The 22,673-nt window shown below is 31.7% G+C and overlaps 2 protein-coding genes across 2 annotated transcripts; one reads left to right on the top strand and one right to left on the bottom strand.

Moving 5' to 3' along the window:
* The first annotated feature begins 3,528 nt into the window (after positions 1-3,528).
* Positions 3,529-5,260, top strand: LOC145072380 (transcription factor TCP4-like). The gene is made up of 2 exons (XM_079018795.1): positions 3,529-4,926; positions 5,013-5,260. The coding sequence occupies exon 1, from the start codon at positions 3,830-3,832 to the stop codon at positions 4,889-4,891; it is 1,062 nt and encodes a 353-aa protein (XP_078874921.1). The 5' UTR covers positions 3,529-3,829; the 3' UTR covers positions 4,892-4,926; positions 5,013-5,260.
* A 7,257-nt stretch (positions 5,261-12,517) lies between these two features.
* On the bottom strand, positions 12,518-19,470 carry LOC145074293 (protein IQ-DOMAIN 10-like). Its single transcript, XM_079020697.1, has 3 exons — positions 19,250-19,470; positions 13,066-13,182; positions 12,518-12,971 (listed from the first exon to the last, which is right to left on the bottom strand). Exons 1-3 carry the CDS (start codon positions 19,331-19,333, stop codon positions 12,759-12,761), a joined length of 414 nt encoding a protein of 137 aa, XP_078876823.1. The 5' UTR covers positions 19,334-19,470; the 3' UTR covers positions 12,518-12,758.
* Positions 19,471-22,673: the final 3,203 nt, after the last annotated feature.

The raw sequence follows: 22,673 nt of genomic DNA, 5'->3' as shown, positions 1-22,673 counted from the left end.
CATAAGCAATGAACAAAGAACATCACCCAAGCTTACAAAATGCCTATCACTTAGACATGTCTTTCATTAATCGTTGGTTTTCACTTACAAAATGCCTATCATTTAGAGAGGTCTTTTACATATTTCGCCAAAAAAAAAAAAACAGAAACTCTACATACTAATAAGCTTCTTAACCATGAACCACCTTTGCTTCAAATCCACCCATCACCCAAGCTTAAGAACGAAATGGAGCACAACCACCAGCAATAAGAGCATCCCCACCATCATGCCACCCATGGCAACACCAACGACTTTAAACTTCTCATCAGGGTCATCTAGATTGTGCTGGAGACAGATGTGGTCGATCCTACAAACGATATACTCATGTCCAAGCTGCTCCTTCTACCGTTTCATTTCAATTTGGTTTTCTGTAATCTTCTGACCATAATCAAAGAAGATTGAGCGGAGCACATTGTAGTTTATGTCTTCACTAGAATTTAAAGAGTAAGGTGAAGGTAGTGGAGCCGACATTGTTGCTTTTTAAGGGTTCATCCAGATGATTGTTTGCCCGAATATGGTAAACAAGTTTGATAGTTGTTTTACTTCAAACCCCACATGGGTGTGTCCCCTTATAATTTGAGACGTGTGCCTGTGAATCGACATTGTAAGGTTGTTGGGGTGTTGGTGGAAATTAAAGACGGTAATTACTCTTTGCATGTGTCAGCTTTTGTGTCATCGAGTCAACTCGGTATTGACTCAATGGGTTAACTCACATATATACATGGCAAGTGACGAGGCAGGTTAACCTGCTAAAATGGGTAAGATGACTTTCCCAATCGGTAAAACACAAGTTTATGCCCTCAAAATGCAAAAAATAGTCACGAGGGACCATTTAAACCATTATACGTAACTTTGTTGAGCTACAGTGACAATAACCCATGTTAAAATATGTTTAATATAAACTTGAATCGAAATGCCAAATCAATTGAAATAATATCCAAAACTCTTTAAAAATTTAAATTAACCGATCATAAGAATTGTTAAAATAACTAATAAATTGATAATTTCATTTAGCACAAGCAATGGGTAGAGGTCATTGAACAATATTCTTCAAAATAATTGAGATTTTATGCATAAATTTAGTATAAAAATTATTATGTAAAAGTTAATGTAACTGTTTTAAACAATATACAGTTTTTCATATTTTTAACATTCACAATACACATACATTTTACCTATTCTTTTATAACACAAAAGGGTTGATGTTTACGTGTTATATCATAACCCTTATTTTAATTTTATGTATTTCGATTAGATAATATTTTGTAGTTTGAATTTGAGTGAGGCTTCAAGGTTCATTCTACCCCCACTCCTTTTGTCTAATATTTATATTTCTATCCATGTAATTATATATTTTACTTATTTATCGCAAGTGAAGATGTGATGTAAAATTTGATTATATAGAGATGATCAAATATTAACTTAAACAAAACTTAGAAACAAATATAATTTTTTGAAAAGAAAATTTGAATGATAAAACCTATTTTAAAAGGTTTTATAGACTATTTACACACAACAATGATTAATCTATGAGAAAGTATTTCTTTTAACGACATGCAATTGAAAGTTTGAGAGATTCGAATTTTTTCAAACGCATCGCAATATCATCTTTAGTGTGATATCTTTTAGGCTAAGATGAATGGTAACATGCTTATACGGCTATAAGGAGTCATTCACTAAGCATGCTCGCTACCAAGTCGTTAAGCTCGCAACACACCGCCCCCTAGCACACGTGAGGGGGCTCGCCACCAATAACTTGTTAGGATCTTAGCGAGAGGAAAGTGAAAGAGTCAGAGGGATTTGATTGGGTATTTGACATTTGATTGTTGACTCTAAAACACAATTGACCATCAAATATTTTTAGTGTTTTTTTCTTCTAAAGGAAATATATAAAATATACTTTCAATATATATAAATTGACCATATTTTAAACAAAACCTTTCATTTTTTTTTTTTGAAAAAACAACTTTACTTTTTTTTTTTTTTTTAAATATAGTATTTTTTTTGCTTTTAAAATTCAAATTTTAAAAATCTATTTCAACTAATATAAATAATCATTCACCTTTTATAATCTAATTAAGTTTTAATTTATTGTAAAATTTTCAATTTAATATGAAATGTTTGTGTTTTAAAAAAATATAACTTATTTAATGTTAATTATTTGTGTTGTAAAAAAGAATTTATTTAATATGAAATGTTTGTATATTAAAAAATATAATTTATTTAAGTTTGAAAAAAAAAAATCAAAGAGTATTAAGGGTGATACCACTTCCTAAGAAATGATAAGAATAAGATGATAGTGAAATGGTACACACAAAAATAACATGATAATAAAAAAAATGACATGACAAGGTGTTAACAATATTAACATAAGTACTAAAATACATTATCACATTACTTTTTTACCTTTCTTTATTTTAAAAATATCTTTTCTTACCAAATTCATAAAAAAAATTTATATATACTTTACGGGTAAACGAGCAACAAGTTGTGCTGTAACATTTTTATCAAAAAATTAAAAAAAAAAACACAAATAAAAAAAGAACCAATTACCCACACATTCTCTCTCCAACTTCTCCCCTCTCTCCTCGTGTTGCAGAAACAACGAGGATGGCTCGATGCATGCCCGTAACATATTCTAGGGGTGGTGTACAATGTGCCAAACAAGCTTCGTGTTCTCCTTGACGAGGGCTTGGCGAGGTCGATTCCTTGTAGTCTAAACATCATCAACTACACTCTAAATTAAATGTTGGTTTAAATAAACAATTAAAAGAGAAAATCATCATAATTTGTTGTCGACTTTTATCAAGAATTAGTTAAAGGGAAAAAAAACAAAGCAAATTATAGACACTAGTTGCTCATCAAAAAGGACCAGAAGCTTTAGTGCTAGAGTACTCCCCCTCCCCCCAACACAGAGGGATCACAAGAATCTTTATGGTCTTATTCTGAATTTCCTGCCACCCCTCTCTCTCTCTCTCATCTCCAAACCAATCTTCTCCACTTTCATTATTCCGCCACTACCACCACCATTACCATTACCATGATCATCACCACCACCACCATCACCACTTGGTGTATGTGACAATTGCATTCTCCGAAAATAAACCCATTCCCTCACTCTACAAAGCCTAAGCTTTCTCTCTCCTCCTCCCCACCACCATCTACCAAATCACCTGTTCATATTTAAGTGTGTACAGTTTGTAGTGTCAGAATTGGGCATCCCCAAAATAGTTTATTAAACTCACCAAAAAGCCTGCTGTTAAAAGCTGTTTGAGAAGGTGGAGATGGGTTAGGCTACAATTTAGGGAGGTCTACTTTTTTTTTTTAATCTATCTCTGTGTGTGTATGTGTGTGCTGTTATGGAGTTTGATTATGGGCTGAATTGCAGACACTTTACGGCGATGCAGTTGCAGGATCAGTTTTTTTCTGACTTCTTGCAGAGATTAATCGAAATTTATAGCGAATTTGATCAAAGTGAAGAAAGTAGTTCGTGTTTTGTTTGAGTTTTGTGTTTTCGTTTCCAAAGGGTCTGAGTCTGGATTCTCAGAGGAATTATCTGGATTTTTACAAGAACAGCTTGAATCAGAATCAAGAACTGTTGGATTCACGATATGTAGCGGAAGAAGAGGAAGATAATCAAGGGTTTCGAATTGGGTTGCATGGGTTTCCGTTTCACGGTGGATTAGCTGGGGAGGCGGCGGCGGCGGCGGTGCAACCTCTGCTTCCGCCGCAGAAGAAACGGTCGTATTTGTTTTCTTTGGTGGAAGACGAAAATGCAACGGATGAGAAAATGGGAGGAAGTTATCAGTACGAACATCAAGAACTCTGCCGGCGGCAGTCACCGGTGGGTGGGTCGTCGAGATTGGGGTTGAGAAACTCCGGTGGCGAAATTGTGGAAGTTCACGGTGGTCACATTGTACGGTCAACTGGTCGGAAAGATAGACACAGTAAAGTATGCACCGCGAAAGGACCGAGAGATCGCCGTGTCCGCCTCGCCGCCCACACTGCCATCCAATTCTACGACGTACAAGACCGCCTGGGGTACGACCGTCCGAGCAAAGCCGTCGACTGGCTTATTAAAAAAGCCAAAACCGCCATTGATGAGCTCGACGAGCTTCCCGCCTGGAAACCCACTTCCACCACCGCCGCCACAAATTCAACTTCAATTTTGAATTTTGAACAACACCCAAATGATTGTATTATTGATAATCAAATGAGTAACGCTCAAAATTCAAGCTTTTTACCTCCATCTCTTGATTCGGACTCCATAGCTGATACGATTAAGTCGTTTTTTCCGATGGGTGGTTCCTCAACACCGCACAACAGTAACTCGTCGGCAATGCAATTTCATCAGAGCTTCTCACCGACGGATTTTCTTTCAAGAAGTAGTAATCAAACTCAAGATCTAAGACTCTCTCTTCAATCATTCAAAGATCCGATGCTTCACCACCACCACCACCACCAACAGACCGAAGAAGGTAACAGTATGTTTCTAGATGGCTCCGGCTGGCCGGAAAGAATGGTGGGTTGGGGCGGTGGTGCTTCCGGTGGCTTTCCCTTCAGTTCGCCGCCAACACAAACAACGCCGTTCCTACAGAATGATTTGTTTAATAACAATTCTCAGAGGGGACCCCTTCAGTCCAGTAACACATCTTCAGTTCGTGCTTGGATCGACCAGCCACCGTTCGTCGGCGCTGCGGCAGTTGACCACCCGTCTTCTATGTCCGGTTTCACTTCCGGCGTAGGTGGGTTCTCTGGGTATCTTATTCCGGCACGTATTGAAGGTGAACAAGAGGAAGACGACGGCATCTCTGATAAACCGTCCTCTGCTTCCTCTGATTCTCGCCATTGATTCACCTTCATTCTTTATAATCTTCTCTAGAACAGGTATAAATCTCAAACACCCATTGAAATTTTACTCGCTATTTATCGTAAAATCAATCTGATTACCGTGGAATTTGCAATAACTACAGGATCAATTACAGTTTTACGAAAACAGAGGATAAAAAAGATGATTCAGCTTCACAGAGTCAAATCAATGGCCGCTACTACTACTTTTTCAAGATTTTTGTATTTTGTTTTAATCGAGCATATGTTTAACTCTAAACTCCATGCTAAATTATTTTTGAATTACATCTGCTCTTAGTTTATGTACGCTAATTGGGATCGAAATTAATACTCTGCTAAAACAGAGCAATATATATGTTTTGATTATGCATTCTATTCTTCACCAAACATAGATAACATATTCTTGATAGTTTTCCGACACAAAATTGACCACTTTGGTGATTGATTGAAGCCATAAGATAATGTTGGGATGTTGCTCTTTTTTTAATGATTGGTCAATTGGATCTCTGTACACTAGTTGATAAACTGAAAGAAAAAGCTTTGTTTTTGTTTGCGGATTTCGGATCTTTATCGTGTATATCCTATTTATAAGTATTCTTCAATTGGTAATTTATAGAGTCTAATAACGATTATCAAAATCCATAAAAAGAATGTGATGAAAAAAGAGTCATGATCGTTAATCTCATCTTTCACATCGACATTATGAGAGCATTCATAAGCTTGAAATGGGTATTTGGAATGGAATTTGCGAATTTGGATTGTTAGGCAACTTAACTATTGTATTTTGTTATCAGTTAATTTAGGTAAAAAATACTGTTCTTTTTCTTAATTTAAGGTAATAAACTTATGTTTTTATTACTAATTAGATCATTAAACAAACATTTTCATATTTATTATGTCACAACATTTGTATGTAGTTGTTTAAAATTGTAGATTTGGGTTATTGCTTACCTAATAGATGATGATTTTGATAATGCTATTAATTAATGTATCTAGAGGGCATACATATGACATTTATAGATTTTAAGTTGAATATAATACTAAACTAGTCATTAAAGTGTTAAATTAATACACACTTTATTACTCATAAATCTATATTTTTTTTAAACAATAAATATATTAAACTATTTTTAAATTATTCGTCCATAAGGAACTTAATATTTACATAAACTTTTGATATACCAAGTTTAGTAACGCTGTTAAACTATATATTTTATTTCAACTAGGTAATTGGATTAACATTTTTACACACCGACCAAATAGCTTGTTTTCCTAAGTATAGTAACTTAATTGACAAAAAAAAAATTAGCTTGTTATCCAAATTAACAAAATTAAGATGGCACACCACATAACATTATGGAAGTCAAATTAATCCTTGTTGTTAAGACTAAGGTGTTGTTTGTTTTTTTGAAGCCAAAATGTCTGCAGTCTGCGAACCACATCTACAAGCCTCTGCGACAGAAGAGGTGGACCAAATGTCTGCAGTCTCCAATAAGACGACTGTTTGTTTTTAACGTCTGCAGCCGTTGAAATAAATTAATTTTTCAAACTTAATTTCATGTCATAAAGATTAAAAATGCATTTTCAGCAAAAAGAGAAAGAAAAAAAAAAACTGGTGGTCTTTTTTTTTTTTTTTTTGGTTAAAATGAAGTCTGAAGACCTTTGAAGACAATGGCCCCATGTCTGCGCCAGGAAGACCTCGCGCAGACGTTTTTTAGTCTGCGCACTTCCAAAAAACAAACACTCTGCGAGGACATATGTCTGCGTGTTGTCTGCGCGGCACAGACAAAAATGGTTGCGCAGCTCTTCACAAAAAAAAAAAACAAACAGCCCCTAACTTGTATTACTTGAAAACTGTTCAATTCTTATTTTTCCATATCAATTCTAAAATACCTTTTCAAAATTATTATAGAACATGTCATTTTCAAAGCTTCATTTATTGATGATAAACAAAACCGGACCGGTCCCATTTCATGGCGGTTGTAACCTCGGCACGCGGTGGCTAGTGGTCCATGGAAATGGATGGTATCAAATGCCACGAAGCTAAATAATTTAAATATCAAGAAATTTGATTCGTGATTAAAGTAGGATGATGAGGAGTCTTGGAGCCAAAGGGAAATTGAATGTGCATTAAGAAGAAGTACTTAAAGGTACAAACATGAAAATGTGTGTCATTATTGCAATGTGGTTGATTCATGTGAAGGACTCTTTTGTTTTCTTTAAGGGTTCTCTTTTTTCTTTCGTTTGTGTTGGTTTCTTTGGAGATGGAGACAATTGCTTTATGGGTGTAGCTAGTTTCTTTATAATTGACTAAGACAACTCAATTCAACTAGATTAAGTATTTCATATAACTTGTCGTGAAGGCCAAGTTGACAAATCACTCGAGATTTAATATACTTTCGTATAGAAGACTCAAGTTTGATCCGTATTTATGTGAATAAGCAATGCCCATCCTTCCAAAGAAGAGTATCTATTTTTATTAAAGAGCGCATTTCACATAAATAGTTGAAATATATAGACCATGCAAAAGGTATATGATAATTAATAGTGGCTAATCACAATACTAAATACTAATCGTATCCACTTTTAGTAGCAAATGGCAGCGTATAGTAGAACCATTAAAACAATTAACGATTCTTGAATTCATGTTTTGTTGAGTCATTGATATTTATAGAAACTTGAGCTTGTAAGTGGACGACCCAATGCCCCGTCATGCCCTGGCATCAATATATTTTTTTCAATCACTGTATTTTATAAAAGCTAGAAATAAAGAAACAATTACAAGGTATTTATACTCGCACTAAAGTCCTTCCTAGTCTCTCCTACGAATCCCACCTCACCCTGTCATCAGCTGCTGAAGGACCTCTACTAATGTTAGTTAACTACTTCACGAATACAATTACATGCGACAAAGCTTAGATAATCCTTCGACTAAAAGACTCAAACATATAACGGTTAGATTCAAACAAGAGCTATGCAATAAGGCCAAGTCAACCACTCTAAGATTATTTAACCTTCAATACATGTAACTTAACATATTCATGCGATAGCCAACTTACATCACTATGAGTTCTACAGAGCACAAAGCAAGCAACATTCGAGCATCTAGAACTAAATGCATCACATAAACAGGTAGTCCTACCTCAGAAGTGATGGGTTATGTTGGTTACAAAAAACAATGCTCTAAGTGGAAAACATTTAACAATTAAATGATTAGGGCACATGCAACCTAAGAAGGATCTATGTCTTTCACATAAAGGCAACATACTATATATCAAACTACAAAATTTTCTAACAAAATTTTGAATTCATTAGTAAGAATACATACCTTGTTGGTTGTTAAAGTAAACAATCAAGAATCGTTTTTGTTGATCTTTTGGAAGCAAGCACCACAAGCATCGTGCCTCTAGTGGTTCACACCCAACACAAATAAGAAGGATATTGAGGATAGAGGAGGGAGGAGATCAGAAATTCGGCCAACCCATGGTGGGTGATGAGTGCCTAAAATGCTAGGGGTTGGCCTCCTTATATAGTGCAGTCAGGAAACCCTAGATAAGCCCAAAACAAATATAATAATATTATCTTGAATTGAGTAATTACCTAGCTTCCTAATTATCCTCCAAGGATAATTCTAGAAACCCTAAATCCTATAAAAACTGTCCACCCTATGTGTGGAAGGTTCTGGAGCCTTTTGCTCAACTATTGAACAATTACACTTTAGTCACTACACTTTTAATTAATTCTTTTAATCACAAAATTAATTCCAATTAATTTATGATTAAACATTAATTAAATATTAATATTTCTAATTAATATATTATTTTCATAATATATTAACAAATAATTTATTTCAATCTATTAATCAAATAATAAATCAACCTCTCTCTCCAAAACATCCTGTCCTATTGCTAGGTTTGAGGGCAACCCAAAAAGACTGTGCTACTATCAATTCAAGTTTATATCAATTATAGTTATGATCTTAGACACCTAATCCAACAAGAAGCTCCTGAAGATCTCAAATCTCTGGCATGCATCACTACTAGCCCACACAGCATGCATAAAGGCATCTCTCTTAATCAAGCATCCTACCATGCAACACTGAACATATCCTTAGCCATAATCTAGCATGCAATTCTCATATACTCACATTAAACATCAATCATAAAACATGCATGGGTATTTTGTGAAACACTTACTTGAGCTCGGTTGATTGCATGCATCACACTCCTTTTTATTTTAAAAACTTTCTTAGAAAATCATTATTTTAGAAAATTTTACCAACTCCTCAATTTGAGTTCAAGCACACCCAAGAGTGTGCATGAATCCCTCAAACCAAGGATCTGATATCAACTTGTAACGCCCCAAATTTCAACCCAATTTTTTCGATTAAAACTTTAAGTATTTATTTAAATCACAATTGAAAGATCTTAAAACATTTATCAGAGTATCATTAAAAGTTATCAAATATATAAGTCCCCCATTGACGCGATGCAATCGAGCTGTGCCCCTTCTTTAATATAAGAACACCTGAAACATGTATACCACAAATCCTAAGCACAAAGCTTAGCGAGTTCCCCAAAATACCACACATAACACAACATAATAAATAGATATAGGTTATCAGCAAACCTGGAGACTACCCGAAGTATCAGTGGGAAAACAGCACGCTTGGTAGGTTATCAGCAATCCTGGAGACTACCTAAGGTCTCAGTGGGCAAACAGCATGCCCAATGGGTTATCAACAACCTTGGAGACTATCAGCTGTCTCAGCATACACACTATCACATATAATAATAACAACAAATAAGACCCAACTGATTAACACACACACACACACACATATATATATATATATATATATATATATATATATATATACATACAACTATACAAGAGTCACAAAGACAACAAGCATCCTAAATCCGCTGGTAAATCCCCTAGTAACCAAATAACTGCTCGGGTCGTTGAACTGGATAAACTTGCACCAACTAATAATAAATACAAACCTAATCAATAATTAAGATATTACCCCATGAATGATCCTATTATTCCAAGAATAGGAAAAGACCATTTCGCCCCAAATAAGTCCAACCCAATCCACAGTTGACCTAAAGTCATCAGGTCAACAAAAGTCAACGGTGGACCAATGACTGAGTATGCCCTGCGTACTCAATCTACACCCAACGTACGACACCTTTGGCCAGTACGCGCTATGTACGAGCTGGGTATGACGAGCGTACTCCACATCAGCCCAAACTCATCGTGAAGGGCTCTAATGGTTAAGTCACTAAGTCCATTTCTCAGAGTTGATCCCAAATAATGTCTTAACCTATAAAGTCTCTGACTTTAAGTATTTTCATGACTAAAGAGGGCTCAAACCTCAAAACTCTAACTTCCACAACACTCAAGGACACTTAAATCCTGCATGGGCCAAAGGAAATGGTCAAGCAACCATTTTTATGGATCAAAGCACTCAAAAACATCTAAAAGGATAGCCAAGAAGCTCCGGAGTACCTCATACTCACGAAAGTCCAAGATTTTAGGAAAAAAGTTCATAAATACCCATCTAAAGAGATCTAGAAAGAACATCAGCAAGGTATGGACTTTATACCTTCAAAAGATGCACAAGTTGAAGGAGTTTCTGGATCTACAAGCTTGCAAGCAACACCACCTTATTTAAAGACCTTATTCATCAACAAGAATGCACAAAAATCACCAAAAGACTCCAAGATCTTCACTCTCAAGGCTAGGGTTCGATATTAGGGCTTAAAGGGAGTGAAGACTGATTATAGGAGGTCGAAGGGTCAGATAATGTGCTTAAATAGGGGTAAAACCCTAAAAATTAGGGTTTGGCATCAGCATGCGTACGCCCAACGTACTCCTAGTACGCCGAACGTACTAGGTTAGACTCCGTGATCATATCTCGCCTAGTACGCCCAATGTACACCCTGTACATCTAGCGTAATAGGCTCAACCTAAAAACCCTCCTAACTTCAAATGGCCATAACTTCTTCATTCTAACTCCGATTTTGACAATCTTTATATCTATAGAAAGGTGATGAAAAGCCTCACAATATCATCTAGATATCTTGGACTAAAAACTTCTCGAATAAAATCCATATTTCATGTACGGATCCCAACTTATGACTTTCCCTTTTCTACTCTTCGGCCTAAAACAAAATTCAAAGATTTGATCTCCTAACCATCATTACCTCCTTCTCAAGCACTAACTTCGCCTCCTTAAGACCTCAAAGCTTTTACAAAATCGATTTCCGACCCACGACCCTGAATCACAGAATGAACCATAACAGGGTGTTACATGATGGCTACACTCCAAGAACAAAAATTTATCATTTAAAGCCAGTAAGTCTCATGTTCATAATATAAAACACCGATTATTGGCTAATAGTAGAATGAATATAAATTCAACAAATATTCTCGAAACTACACAAATTTCTAGTTTGGTATTTTGCCAACACATCTAAGGGTTATTATCTACACGCTCGATTTACTCTTACACATTTAAAAATTATGGTGTTACAATCTCTCATCCCTTTAAAACATTTCATCCTCAGAATCATAAGTGAGGGCACTTTAGTCTTAACTCCTTCCCACATTCCAAATACATGACAACACCTCTACATCTTTTGTAACATAATACATGGATACATCAAGAATTCTCTCTAAGTTTTTTTAATAACTCTAGATAGTAGGTACTAATTAGCTACAAGGAGTAACGAGTAATTGAGCAAAATAGATTGACACATTTTCTTTTTCATTTTGAGAGAGAGAGAGAGAGAGAGAGATTTGTAAGTTAGTTATAAATGGAGAGATAGACTTAGGGTGTTAGGCCTTACGATATACAAGGCACAAGCTCCTCTCGTGGCCATGGTTGTGTACACCATTCCCGGTTCCACGATCGTGCCGTTTCGTGATGCGTCATACGGGAAGTAACAAACAAATAAGGAAGAAGCTTGAGGCATTACCAATGGGGAAGAGTGTGGGTTTTCTCACCCAATCTCATTCTTCTCCATGTTCATATCTCTTCTTTCATGAAGGTGGTTCATGTTACATGTACACAACAAGGAGATGGTGGTGAGGTGAAAGGAGATGACGTAGGGATTATACCTCATGGCCTCAAAAGAAAGATGATTTATTATTAATCAAATATTTTTTATAATTATTTATGAAATCAAAATGATAATATAACTGATAGTAAAACCATAAAATTAGAGTTTTGGTAAATCTTAATAAAAAAAAAGTAGGAATGATTTTGATGAAAAAAATCAGCAATGTTTTTCCTATAAAATTGGTCGAAAAACAATGTTTCTTTTATTTATATATTTATTTATTTTTGTTATTTACATTTGAAAATATTATATGATTGTTATAAATTAGAATGTTATATATAAAACAATATTAAATAAGTAATAAAATAAATAAATTAGTAAAAAAATAATAATTATTTAAAATTTAAATACAATAAAGGATGCGAAATGAGCTATTTTTGAATTAAAAGGATTTATATGTACAAAACTTAAAAGTAAAATAAGCATTCAATAGATTTATCAATGAAAAAAAACAAAAAGAAAATAGCAACTCTATTAATTATTCATACAAAAAAGATACTTCCAATAAAGATGCTTTTAAAGTTTAGAATATCATTTACAAAACTGAAGAATGTCATAGAAACCTTCCAAAATCAATTAAAATTACTTTTGGTTCCAAAAAAAAATTAAAATTACTTACAATAAAATATAAACAAATAAATCAAAAAGCATAAATAATTCACACCCATTCACTATGTACTACCGAAAGGGACATGTCATGAAAACACCAAACATGCGATCTCTTTCATACGCAATAACTTATTAATTATCTGATTTTTCATTTCCAACCTCTATCTTTGTTCTTTCACATGGTTTCTTCGGTTGTCTGGTCTTTAGTGAAACAATGGGCCGAACAACAACATGAGCCTCTAATCGATATACCGCAATCCATCGTTCAGTCCATTTCCAACCCCAATTTTCTTTGCTTAGATCATAATAAGCTTGGCCAAAATATCGACTTGAATTAGCCCTCCACTATATAAAATCATCATAACATAAATTTAGTTTCATTGATTTCAAAACAAAAAAAATTCATAAAGACGTGATTTTTTTTTTTGTGAGGATATACTTGATGAGAAAATGCATATGCTAATGCTCGTTCACGTTTGTTATTTGCTTCCTCTCTTTGTTGTATCCTCCTGAATGTGGTTTCCACCATTGTCTTAGGCCCATCACACCATTTCATCTGTTAAATGGCATTGTTAAAGAATGGAAAATCTTATCACCTATTATTATGACATGTTTTTCAAAAGTTATTATGAATGTACAAGCTCTTGTAAAGAGCTTTTTCAATTAGTGTTTTTGTCTTTTATTTATTTGAATGTAACTTTAAAACGGACCAACTTATATAAAAATCAATAAACTTATATAGATCAAAATGGGTAAGTGTTATAAATAATTTGATGAAAAAGCTCTACTATCATGAAGATGTATTAAGGCTTATAAAATTGTTTGAGTTGAGAGTTGAGATGTTATGAAAAAATTTAAGGAAAAACTCTTGATAGATCATCTCTAATTCATCTCTAATTTTTTAGATCAGCAAAATACAAAAAATTCAAATAATGTTTATCTATGACCCTATTCTATTTAATATTTTTTTATCCAAAAAAATACATTCCCAATATATTCTTTTGTAACTTATATTAAATGGTGAAAGACACACTTATATTAATTAGCTTCTAATAAACATGTATTTTTTAAAATCTTTTTTATTGTAAAAAATATAAATTATATCATCTTAAAATTCTAACAAATTGTTCCTATATTATGGAACACTTTTAAATCAAAATTTATTAAATAAAAAACTACATTTATAAAACACTTTAATATATATATATATATATATATATATATATATATATATATATATATATATATATATATTATGCATTAATATCATACATACATTTGACAAAAAGGTACACTTTATACATTGGAATAAATTTTCCATAAATTATCAATTCATATCTGGTAAATTGAAGTAAATATTTTTATCTTTTTTATATTAAACATTAAATTGTGAAATTGATTATCTTCATCCATCGTCGCATCAGACTTCTATTAACCACACTTCTTTCGCAAGTAATGTGCATTAATTGAAGCTATCACATTTCAATTTTTGAAAATTATATTTAAAATTTATATGAATTCGAGACAACAATGTTAAACTTTATATTTATACCTTGATAAGTTTGGCTCTTACTAGTGACTTGCTAGTGAGTGCCTTTTAATAAAAATTGCCGGTTTCAAAAAAAATAAACTTTATATTTATAACTAGCTAATATCATTCAATATTAAACATGATATTATAAGTTATAGTTATTGCATTTAAATTATAACTAGTATTCAAAAGTAAATTAAAAATCTATAAACATAAAAAATAATTTAATTTACAATCAAAACTTTTATTCCTAAAAGAATATTATTACTTGATAGAATGAGTAATACTATTTATTTACCAAAATAGATAGACATATTAAATGGGCTCAGAGAGTAATGAATTTGGAAATAAAGTAAAAAATGAATTTGGATAAAAAACAAGTTTAGGAAGTGGATCGAAAATTCTAGTAAATCACAATGGTTTTTTGTGGGTCCCATCTCCGGCCATCGTTCTTCCCTCTTTCTATCTTTATTTATCATAAACTAGGTTATAACCCGTGTGCTACACGGTTAACTAAGTAAAACAATATAAAGATTTAAAATCGTAATCATTAATCATACATTTGGAAAACTGTTATTTTTATATATAGTTTCATGTTTTGTCTGAAATCTATCATCTTTATTTTTAAATAACATGTAAAATGGTTTCAAAATATCAATTAAAAATCACAATATTATACAATGAAATATAAAATCCAATAGACAGAAAATAAGGTGATGTGAAGAAACATATATAAAATGGTCTATATTTAGACGTATTACAGAAATAGTCAATGGTTATAATTATACTGGAATTATAGAAACAATACCAAGTTTTAACTATAAATAAATTACAAAAATGGTCCACGTTTATACAATTGACAAAAATGGTCACTGGTTTTAATTGTAAAGATAGTCAATGTTATAAATTTATTCATAATATGTAAAAAAGAAATAAGAATTTATTAAAATGATTACTTGTATCTAGCATTAGTCCAAGACAAAGTAGATTGCTATTTATTATATTTATATGGGTTGACGACTTAAGCTAACATAAATAATAATAATAAACGATTTGCTATAAAAGAATAGACAAAGAAAATGTATATAAGAGAAAAAAAATGAAAAAAAAAAATTAGTTTGTAAATCGGCATTTTATGATGGAACCAAGTTATAACCATAAAATTTTGGTAGACACATGACAATAGCCACAATCGTATAGGAAAATAACCTAATGTTTTACTAACAATTCAAAACGTAAGGTAATCCAAATACATAGTATATTATTTTATTTTTCATTTTAAGTGGGTAGAATTAAGAAAAAGAAAAAAATAGTAAGAATGACCAAATTGACCAAAGAGATCATTTTGACTAAAATGAAAAATAAATGGGCCTGAGAGTAATGAATTTGGAAATAAAGTAAAAAATGAATTTGGATAAAAAGCAAATTTAGGAAGTGGATCGAAAATTTTAGTAAATCACAATGGTTTTTTGTGGGTCCCATCTCCGGCCATCGTTCTTTCCTCTTTTTATCTCTATTTATCATAAATACCACATCCGTCCCAAATTGATAGTCTATTTTTGACTTTTGAAAATTTTTTCTTCAATTTTGATCTTAAATATTTTTGTTTTTAATAGATAATACTTGATGCAAAATATATGAATGGATTGTATTTTAAATGTTTGTTTATTTTTATAAGTTTTATCAAGTAATGTATTTTAAATGTTTGTTTATTTTTATAAGTTTTATCAAGTAATATATAACACAAATAAAAATATTTAAGGTCAAAATTGAAGAAAAAAGACTTCAAAAATCAAAAGTGGACTATCAATTTGGGACGGAGAGAATACCATTTTCTAAGACCATCCAAAGCTACCGCTATAAATTATACAATTTTTAGGTAAAAATCTCTTAAAAACTATTTTCAATTCCAACCACATACTAAAAAAATAACTTTAAAAATATATTTTAATATTATAATTATAAAATAATATTTTCTTTAATATTATATGATTTCATTTAACTTAATTATTATAATATATAAATTACTAATAATAATAGTATTAATTGATAAAATAATGGATTATGGTATGCTTGTTAAAGTTTGTGATATGATGAAATCATAATGTATTAATTATTTGATTTTGCTAAACTATTAAAATTATAGATATATAACAAACGAGTATTTAATATAGTATCTAGGTTAGTTCCAAAAAAATAAATAATAACACTAATGATTTCTTATTATTATAAAATGGATAAAATTGAATATATATATATATATATATATATATATATATATATATATATATATATATATATATATATATATATATATATATATAGGGGTGATGAATAGTCCTACACCATTTTGCTGTCTTACCGTAGCATTACACCAAATTGCCGACCATTATGGCATTATACAGATCCATTGTAGGAAATTGAGTCTGCAAAACACAAGTTTGCAGATCCGTCGAAATTGCTCTAAGATTGGTGAAAATCTACTGGAGTTGATATTGGTTTACGCGGTCATCTCATTTTTTTTTTTTTGGGAACCAACTCCCATCTTCAGAAAAAATCATCAAAATGTGTTCTATCTTATATAAGGCTATTCAGAATGGAGTATAAACGCATGTGTGAAGTTGGCTTGGCATCCCAAGGGACGAGTGAATATCGTCCCAACGTCCGGTGGCTTGGCTGTGGAGTCTCTGCAAAGACAGATGAAGACGGAGCTTGCTATTGGTTGGCTTCTTTTTTTTGACCGTTTGGAGCATTCGGAAGCAATTAAAAAAAAAACCTCTTTTTAAAGGTGTGAAATATGTAGGTATTTCAAGTGAGGAAGATGAAAGCTAGGTGTCTGTTTAATTGAAGAAGAGAACATATTTTTCAACAATTGTTAACTATGGTCTCTTAAGTTTGGGTCAAAAGCACAACAAACCCCATCTCTAATTTCCTTCTAAAACAAATTTTTAAAATTTACGAATTCCATCCTAGATTATTATTATTATTATTATTGTTGTTGTTGTTGTTGTTGTTATTATTATTGTTATTTTCTATGTTTTTATGTTTTTTTTAGTAATTTATGTTTAAATTTCTATGTTTTTTTAGTAATTTAGGTTTTAAATTTGAGTTATTTAATGAGGTTTTAAATAATGTAAAATATTTATTTACGTTTATTAATTATGTTTTTTAATTAATCTAATGCAAAAAAAAAAAAAAATAAAAAGATAAATATTATGGAGTGGTAACAATTTTTAATAGTTAATGAACATGTAGTGAAGTTAATATGACACCGACTAAAAATACCTTTTTAGTAGGTGGGTGATGAACACTGACCTTAGCCTAAAGAGGATTTGAACTCATACATTATGCATTAAAAATAGTTATTGTTAAAAAATAGTATATTGGGTCATATCATTTGTATATTAGTTTCATTATCTTTTAGTTAAAAACTTATAAACAAATAACATGTTTACTGATACTACTTTTGCAAATTTACAATGTTTCTTAGGATTTTTTCCAAGGTTCTAAATAACGTAAGGCGTGGCTTGGCGGTGAGGTAAAAGTTAAGCCATGACAAGCCTTAGCGAGTCATGACGTTTTTCAAGGTGTGACTATATTATATACATAAAAAGATATAAATCATATAATTATTGAATTTTATCAAATATATGAAGTTTTTAGAAGTGTTATATTAATATCTAATATGAAAAAGTTAACAAAAACTCATTTATTTTAGGCCCGATAAAAAAACAAAAGAAAAAAAAAATTAAAAAAACTCGCGCCATAACGCGATAAGACGCGCATTGACACGTTATTTGGGTGTCACGCTTAACAAACTCGCCTTAAACATTTTCGTAACGGCTACACCACGCCTCGCACCATGGCACGCCTTGAGGCGTGCCATGACGTGCTTTTTAGAACCATGGTTTTTTCACAAGAACAAAGAGTTGTTTTTCAAGAGTCAAGGACGATAATGCAAAAACATAGATAAAAGTCAGGGGTTTGTAGATTCCGAGGGATATGATGGAGTTGGGATTTTAGATTTCGTTGAATTAGTGTATTAAGTTTCCAAAAAGAATTATCAAGGTTATCAAGATCGGGATCCTACATATGATCGTTTTTGGGTTTGCAAGATCAAGATCGAGAAATAAACATAATTTTAAAATATAAAAAATATTCAATTTTTTGTTCAAATGTTACAAAAACATTAAAATATTAGTCATAAGTCATAACACACAATGATAAACGATGAATTGGTAAAGGATAAAAGACATAAAATGGTAAAAAAAATCATTTGCAAAAAAAATAATAATCAAGGGAATATAGGATCGAATCGGACCCCGAAACTACGATCCTACATGTGATCCTTATTCCGAATGCGATCTGTTTACAACCTGGTTCATTTTTCATATTTAGGATCGTAGGATCGTACGATCCTAAGATTAGAATCACGAGTTTGACAACCATGAAAATTATAATTTCGTCGGAGTCTTCAAGTTTCGCTTTTAATAAGGTGGGTGAAAAAAATTCATTTTATATATATATATATCTATTATGTGGCCGTGTGTGGACAGTGTTATTATATGAGAATAAATAAAAGAATAAGTTGTTTGATAATGTGTATACGTTCAACATCACACAACTATCGTTATTATCATACAATCTCACTAATTTTTATTCATTTTTATTCTCATGTATGGTTTTTCACTCATTTTCATTCTTACAAAATACGATTATCAATAATATATTCTGACAGAATGAGAACCATAAAAAAAGGAATTTATAATATATTTATAGACGATTTGGTTAATAGAAAACATAGTTGTATAATTTTACAATATATATATATATATATATATATATATATATATATATATATATATATATATATATATATATATATATATATATATATATATATATATATATATATATATATATATATAACTTCAAGATTATTAAAAACAAACACCTCTAGAGATTTTGTTTTTTCAGGATTTTAATTATTTCATAACCCAACTCCATTCGATTCCTTCCAAAAGTATTATACTAAACAATCACATCCAAACTTTTAGCGTTAAATATCATGTGGTAGGGATTTAAGTTGTACCTCAAGTTCTTGAAGCTTGGCCTCAACTTTCAACCGATCTTCAAGTTTCAACTGCTTTACTCGGCTTTCTTTGACCATGCACATGCGACGACTATTGATTTCCGCCTGGATTTTGCTCCAAAAATGCAATCTTTCAAGAGCAGTAGAAGCTTGTCTAAAGGTAAGTTTATCCTTACATCTCGAGATCCCTTGTAGATAACGTAGCGTTTTCCTTGCCTATCATTAATTTAGTTGTATACAAAACAAGAGTATCATGAAGAAACGTTCTTTTATAACAGAACAATGATATCACTTTCGAAATTCTAACACGGGATACCCTGGATCCTTAGTAAACCCGCAACTGTTTGTGGGTCCCATCCTTATTACATGTACATGAGACCCACAAAATGAAAAACATAAAACACATACCTTATATGCTCGAAATGCACTTTGGATTCGTATAGCGGCTAATTCCTTGGTTCCCATGCTAAGACCTTTAACTTCTCTACTAGAGACAAGAAATCCCAATTCCTTCTCCATTGAATACCCGTTATTTAAGCCTTTTGAATCGATAGAATCATGTTGTATCTGTTATAACGAGCATTAAGTGTCCCTTCGGGGACATTTGATAAAATTGGAACAAGTAAAATAATAAGCACATATATGATCTAGCTTTTCGTATTAAGTTTGTTATGGTTAATCCCATGAAGTAAGAAAAGATATAAACGTAAATTCAATTCAATTTAAATTTCAAATTACAAAGATTAAAATAAGATCGTATCGTTAAAGACATTACCTTCAACTTTATGGGCGTATTTTTCTTCTTTCTCTTATTGCGACTTATCATTTTAAACCATTCACAAACACCCATTTATGCCGATGAAATATTGCAAACACCTAGCACAAAACTATATAGTTTAGAAACTACATCAAAAACTTCTGTTGATGCAAATGAATTACACATATGAAGTAATGAAGAATAATAACCTTGTGAACACCACACGGATTATCAACCAAAACAATATAACAAGAAAACTTTGACACACAACCATGCTTGAAGCAAGTCACAAAATGCAAATCATATAAACAACAAAGATTACATAAAACATTTGAGAAATTCCCTAAATTCCAAAAGGTAATTCATTAAGTAATTAACAACAAAGATAAGTAAGATTATATGTGATTAAATACAACAAAAACAATCACAATAAAAGCAAGAATATATATACCTGAATAGCAGTGGTGAAATAGTGAGAAGAAACTGAAAAGGGTACAGAAGATATGGACATTGAATTGAGAAAATGAATAGTTGTAATAGCATGAAAAAGGATGGAAGGAGAAGTGTCATGATCCATGGCTATATTTGGATCAACTTTCACAAAGTGGAATATGGCTTTAAGGTATGGAAGAATTCTCAGAAGTTGACAGATGGACTAGATTTGTAGGTGGAAAGCTTTAAACTCCATGAACCTTCAATTATGAACCCTTTGGAAAATGAAACCTCAACGTAGAATGCTTTGAACAATGAAACAAGCTTTTGTGCAACACTCTGTTGTCTGTTATCCCAGAGACTAAAACAAAGTACTATAAATATATAAGTAATTTTTTATTTTTGAGAGAAAAATATATACTATTAATTATTTTCTATATGGCCAAATTCCATAAAAATCCGATATATATTTTTTTGTTTAACCACAAAAGTACTTTTATTTTTTGTTTTAACCACACTTTGCTTTTGTATATTTTTTATAAAATTAAATTAAAGTCTTAATGGCTATATCATAAAAAGAAAAGAAAATTACAAATTACAAAATTACAAATTACTGAACTAGCCAAAACCACTAATTACTTATCAATTTTTAGCCAAAAATTAGCATTGTCCCAATATAACTATCAAAACCGTAGATGATTAGGATCACTTACTCTTTCGCCTTAATACCTACGGTTTTGGTTTAAGTAATTTTTTTTTTCATTTTTGAAATTGAAAACAATAGGTTTTTAGAAACCTAAAGTATGCTCTCGAAGGCCTACGGTCTCCCAAACCGTAGATATTTAAAAAAAATACGGTTTCGACAAGGAACCTATGATTTCCGTTTTTTTACTGCTTTATTGTATTATGGACTACCTATTTGTAGAAGTTAACTCTTTTTTTGCATTATACACTATTTATTTGTAGAAGTTGACTAATTTTTTTAGGTGTTGACAACTATATTGTACTTAGTATATATGAGAAATTTTATATTTTTTAGATTAAAAGTTTATGATTTTTCTTCTTAAGTTTTTTTTTCTTTCAAAATTCATAGAATGAGTTCAAACGAGTATTTCTTATTGCTTATCATTGAAGGAAGATGAGAGTTTGTTAATTCCCAACTATCATATGTATGGCCATTGCGATACATTCCGAAAATGTTTTATTACAGTGTTGAATTTTTCGAGACCACTACATTCACTGAATTTGTTTATTTGGTGAAAAACAAGATGTGTATTCCCGATGAATCAAAAGTCAGTCTGTCTTATCAACATCCCGACTAAATGTATTATTGTGCTATTGTTGATGATTGTGATATTAGAAAGTTGATAAAGGTAATAAATAATGTTGGAGGTAAACCCGTGTCTGTGTATATGGTGGTTGAAGAAGGTGTTCGGGTTAACGAAGTTGTTGATAGAGGAAAGACATCTGCAACTAACTTATCCAGCAAAAAAGGGGGCAACACCACAATAGGTAATTTTACAACTCCAAGTAAAAGTCAATATCATAGTGTTGTTGAAAATGTAAACGTGGTGCCAGAACCGGTTATGTATGTTCAACCAGAGAATTATAAGTATATCGGTGATAATGATGTTGGTACATATGTTAATGATGTGAGTGCACATCATTACTTTGACGGCAGAAACGACTTTCAATCGTATTTTACAAGGTCTCAGAATGATAGAAGCTGATTCGGTTCCAAAATCCCTTTCATAATTGGATTTTACTGTTCACTTCCAAGCATTCATAATCATTCAGATTTTACTGTTCACGATCCGAGCTTCAGAATATTTTGGAGCACACTATTCATCTGGGTTTTAGAACGCCTCTGTATACTTTTTATTTAAGTGTCTTCCGTCTGGTTTCAAGCTTCAGAATGATTCAGAAGATACTGTTCATTAGTGTTTCTGAATTGTTTTTCTGTTTTTATTTCTTTTTTCAGAAAATCAAAATTACAAAGATATTTTCTTTATTTTTGTTTTTATATCTTTTTCAGAAAAACAAAAATACAAAAATATTTTACTATTGAGAAGCTTTTAGGTACATATTCATCATGATCTCAATTCAGAACGATGGGGCAGGTATAACATTCCGAATCTTTGTACTATCTAAGTGTCCCTAGAAGCATGATTCTGCATGTTGACCCAAACCTTTGAGAATTTATGTTTGAAGCCTTAATGAAACTTTCATTCCGAT

The sequence above is a fragment of the Lactuca serriola genome, chromosome 9 (genome assembly GCF_051521515.1).
Source record: "Lactuca serriola cultivar US96UC23 chromosome 9, Lser_US96UC23_V15, whole genome shotgun sequence".
Lineage (NCBI taxonomy): Eukaryota > Viridiplantae > Streptophyta > Magnoliopsida > Asterales > Asteraceae > Lactuca > Lactuca serriola.
This window is presented reverse-complemented; position numbering and strand designations above follow the sequence as displayed.